The 5,382-nt window shown below is 18.9% G+C and overlaps 1 protein-coding gene across 1 annotated transcript; it reads right to left on the bottom strand.

The window, feature by feature from the left end:
* Window positions 1-2,863: 2,863 nt before the first annotated feature.
* Window positions 2,864-3,980, bottom strand: PGO_002825 (variable surface protein; the record flags this gene model as incomplete). Its single annotated transcript, XM_028691197.1, has 3 exons — window positions 2,864-3,019; window positions 3,133-3,837; window positions 3,966-3,980. The coding sequence occupies 3 exons, from the start codon at window positions 3,978-3,980 to the stop codon at window positions 2,864-2,866; spliced, it is 876 nt and encodes a 291-aa protein (XP_028546998.1).
* Window positions 3,981-5,382: the final 1,402 nt, after the last annotated feature.

Raw genomic sequence — 5,382 nt, 5'->3', positions numbered from 1 at the left:
TCATAATGAATTAATGAACTTATTTTAAAAGGCATACAAAAATTCACGAGATAAGAAATATAAAATAGCTTATTCCTCAGAGTACTATTATTAACAAATATTCAGAATAATTATTTATACAGTCTAGTTTAAACAATAGAAAAAAATAACAGAGTGCTATATAACAATAAGGAAGGTTATAATTATATAAATTTAGCGTTCAGGGTTCCGGTTTAAATTTCAGATTTATTATTTTATGTTTTAAGGTATAAGTTTAGCATAAGGGTAATAATTTAACACTTTTTTTTTTTATGTTTAATATTATATAAATTTATATGTATCTCTCTGTGTTTTAATTATAATTATTCTATGAGTTATTTATTATATTTAGCAATTTTTTCATTATATGAAAAAATAGATATAATTTTTCATTATGTGTAGTATAGGAATGCAATATTTTCGTTATATAAAAGATATTTGTATTTTTAAATATTTAATTTTATTATATTTATGAACTTCATTTAACGTTTTTTCATATATTTAAAGTGTGTATGTTATATAACATGTTTATATGGTAAAAAAACTTCTGAGCAGTAATCAATATATTATTCGAAACGTCATAAAAATTTTATTTGTAGAAGAAGATTTTATGAATAATATATGCACATTATATTAATTATTTCTATTTGTGTATATAATTATACGATGTATCATTTTAAGTATTCTCTAATTTCATTTAATTCCTTTTTATAAGTATCAATTTTTTTTTTAATTTGTATTATTTTCTTCAATTCATATTGTTGATATATACTAGTATATTATGAAAGTTTTATACATGTTATTATGATTCATACAATATACATTAAAAAACATATTATACGTTATTGCTTTTGAGATATCATGATATTGAGAATATTGAAATATATATATAAAATTTGTTGTATTATTTACTATTTTTAATAGGAAGAATACAAATTATTAAAATATATACATATTACTTTGTTTATAAAATAATATTAATATTTATGATATTATATTTACATGTGATGGTGATTTATTTATATATATATCAACAATATTTCTTTTATCATGTAAATCATTAGAATTCATTATAAATATCGCTGATTTATAATAAAAATTTTCAATATAATTATATTTTTGAATAAACATAATATATAATTTAATGAGGAAATATTTTTTGTTCAGTGGAAGAATATTGACGTAGCATATAACATTAATACTTAAATTCGGACAAATATATTTCATATACTTTTAAGCGTGCGTGAATGTTATATTTTTTTTTAAATTTATGATTTCTACGAAACGTATATATATATTATTTATTTTTTAATATAAATGTAAAAATCTATTACATTTATTATGGAAATTTAACTAATAGAGAATATAAAGCATAATAATATTTTTATAAGGCTTCAAAAAAATAATATTCCTTAATATATAGTTATGTTCTGAGAAGTATTTTTTATAATTTACATTTTCCTTATAATGGGAATATATACATATGTTCTATGTACTATCATTAAATCTTTTATAAAATAAATAATAATATTCATTATATATGTCTCATATAATATAAGACAAATATTTATACATGATATATATGAAATTTTTATATTGAATACTTTTTTTTGAAGACAATTAGAGATTAGGTATAATTTTAAAGGATAAGTATCTACGCACGTAGATCATAATAAATGCATGAAGTATAGATGTAACAATATAAAAAAATATTAAAAAATAAATTATTATGATATGTGGATAGGGAAATATTAAAAAATAATAACAGTATGTGATCAGATGTTTATGGTTAGCTAAAAAAAAATTTCTAAAATAAGTAGAATATATAATATAATCTAATTATATTTATCAATGCAGAGTATAACTCTTTTAAAAATATAATAATTTATATGAAATTTAATATTTGATATAGAAAAAATATTTAAATACAAAGCGAAAAATATTAAATTAAACATTTATAAAATATTCTGAGATAGAAAAATATTTCATTGCTTCTTCATATTTTATATGTATAATATTTTTGTATGCATCAGGACAAAAAAAAATGTGTGTTTTTTTTAATCTATTTTACAAGTTCATATTTGTACCAATATATATAAAGAAGATGTATACATATTATAATAAATATTCACATAAATTAAATCAGGAAATAAAAAAAATAGAAATAAACAAATGCTTACAATGAAATAAAAAAATGAAATAAACATATTATATGTTATAATGAATCTGTTCTTTGTGTAATTAACTTATTCATAGTAATGTATCAAAAATGATTATAATAAATATGTTGTTATATAGGATTAATAATATTAAAACATATATAGAAAAAGATGTAAAAGAAATAAGAAATTCAAAAATAATTACATATATGCATACATAATAAATACGAATAATCGTATCAATATTATTATTTTACAAAAAAGCATTATATATATATAAAATAAATTAATATAATATATTCAATTAATATCGCAATTATCAATTTTCACCTGCAATAATATGTAAATAAATATTTTCCTTATTTTTTTATACATAATATAGTCTTTTATAACTTGGAGGTTACATGAAAATTATTGCATATTAAAATGTTATATATATAGCATTTGCTTATTTTGTCTTTATCCAAATTTTATTGAAGACAGAGATACATTTTATATAACAATAGAATATTTATTTTGAATATTTCCATGTCTATATTGAAAAATTAATATATGCTTTTTATTATAATTACTACTATATATATATATGAATTCATTATAAGATGATTTTCGCATATTAGTTTCTTAATAATATTTATATTGGCTTAATTAAATAATTGCAATGTTTAATGTACATAATGGTAGAATTAGTCTTTAAGATATAATATATGGTGTCTACTCTTTATGGTAGAATTGCTCTCATTATTGTACGATTGGAATATGTCATAATCTTCATCTATATTATTCCACTTATTTCGTTTTCTTCTTAATGTTCCTTGAAAGCATGAAATATATGGGGTAAACTAGTTAATAATAAAAATAATATTTTAAATAAATATTATATTAAAATTTTTTTTATAATAATATAAAAAATTTATATTGTACAACAAATAGGTATATATAATATAATAATTACTTTATGCACAACTAATAAAGTTATTGATATTAATAAGATCACAAAAATTGTAATTGCAATACGAACACTTGTATGATTTCTTTTGAACAAAGGTAACATTATATATGTTAATTGTCCAGAACATTTAGTTGTACTTAGTGCATTATATTTATCCGTAACATTTTTTAACTCATTACAGAAACCAGAGTTATTATTGGATTCACATGCGTTCTTGTATTTCATATACAGATCAGCACATTTTTTGGCACAACTGCATTTATCATTACATTGAGAAGTACCATTATTCTGTATATTATTTAGATAAGTGTACATGTCATGCAGATCTTTGAGCTTTGACATTTCATCATCCGAAATTTTCGTGTAACCACTTCTTGGGCATAAATTTTGATGGCTTGTAGAATCAGCCTTGATCAATGCCTTGTAAAGTTTTTTAACGTTCTCAATATTCCTTTTCTCATTCTTATAATAATATAGCCAATAATACAAATATATGCAACTTGATTCGTTTAACATGCTAGATGAATGATTTCCCTGTATACTAGTTGTATAATAATCAAATTTTTTGCATATGGATTCAATATTACTAAATTCTTTAAATGTATTTTCTTTAATTTCTTTAAAATTATCTTCATTGGGACTTTTTTCACTTGAATGGGAATTATTCATAATTTTTTCCAGTTCATGAAATACCCCTGCAAATTTATACTTCAACGGAAAAAAAAGTTTTCTGTTTGACAAAAATTATAAATTACTAAGAATTTTTTTATTAGCTTAATTAAAAAATTATATATATAAATCCGATAATATGTAATTTATATTATGTTATGTTGTACAATAACATTAGTCATCCTTTATATTATTATATTTTTTTACACAATATCTGGATAAAACAATGAAATGCATGTAAATATCTATAGTTCTCTTTAAAATGTTGACGCAAAGTCCAAAGTAGAACAATTTTTTCGTTTTTTTTAAATTATCGAATTGATCTAAAAAATGATCTTACACCTTGACAATTAAATTTTAGACATAAGAAAAAAAATAGTAATAACTGTAACATATGACATATTTTTTAAGTATAAAAAGGACAAAATGAAAATATTATTCAAAATAATTATAATTAAATAAAAAAACTAAATAGGTAGACTGATTATAACATTATTCTAGAATATAAAATTTATATAATTTTACATATTATATAAACACAAAAAAAAATAATGTTATATTTTTATATTCTATTAATATAAGTATATATTCAATTATTTTTATTATTTCCCATTTGCAATTTTTTATAGTTATATGTATGATTCAATCAAAGCTATATAAAATATTGGAACATACAATCATAATTTTGTACTTAATTTATTTTTCTTATGTAATAAATGATATAAGCTTATTATTGTGCGTTATTATTATTCCCGTAAAATATGTATCAATACTATTTATTAAATGTTATAATGTATGTAATAATATATAATACATCGTATACTTTTATATTACAATAATATATGATCATCTAAAAAAATTATATTTATATTTTTTTATACAATTCTTATATGAGAAGCTTATACTTATGATGCAAAAACAAATTTATTATAAGTTTAGACACTTTCAACAAAACACATATATTAAAGTGATGCGTAAACATGAAAGATAAGTTATTTAAGCAATTGGTATTCGTATAATATATTTCATATATTTAATTACTTTCATTTCTGAATTATTATCAGTTATTATGGAAATGAAAACAATAAATACATGAAAATTGGGGTTTTATAATATAATTAATATATATAATATTTTAAGTCAGTAATTTTAAGAATTAAACAGTTCTTATAATATTTGACTAATGTTTTATTTATGAGCATAGTATATATGAAAATTATTCACCCATTTTTTGTCATACAAATCATTTTGTGTTCGTACTGTAATAACACATGGAATGTACATTTTATTATATGAATAAAAAGCGACATGAACAAAAAAAAAATTGTTACCTATATTTGATTATACAATGTAAAAAATAATATTTATTAAACAAATTTTTATTACACATAGAAAAATATATTCAGTATTAAGAAATAAAAATATTAATTATCATTACATATTATTATGATAATAAATTTTCTTTCCAATATTATATACTTTTTATTAATCAAAAATTGTTACTTTTCAATAAAATAACGAAATTAGCAGTTTAAACTATATATAATTCTTATTAGTAAAAAAAAACATACATCAAAGTATTCA

Source organism: Plasmodium gonderi, assembly GCF_002157705.1.
Source record: "Plasmodium gonderi DNA, contig: Pgo-contig_320, whole genome shotgun sequence".
NCBI lineage: Eukaryota > Apicomplexa > Aconoidasida > Haemosporida > Plasmodiidae > Plasmodium > Plasmodium gonderi.
This window is presented reverse-complemented; position numbering and strand designations above follow the sequence as displayed.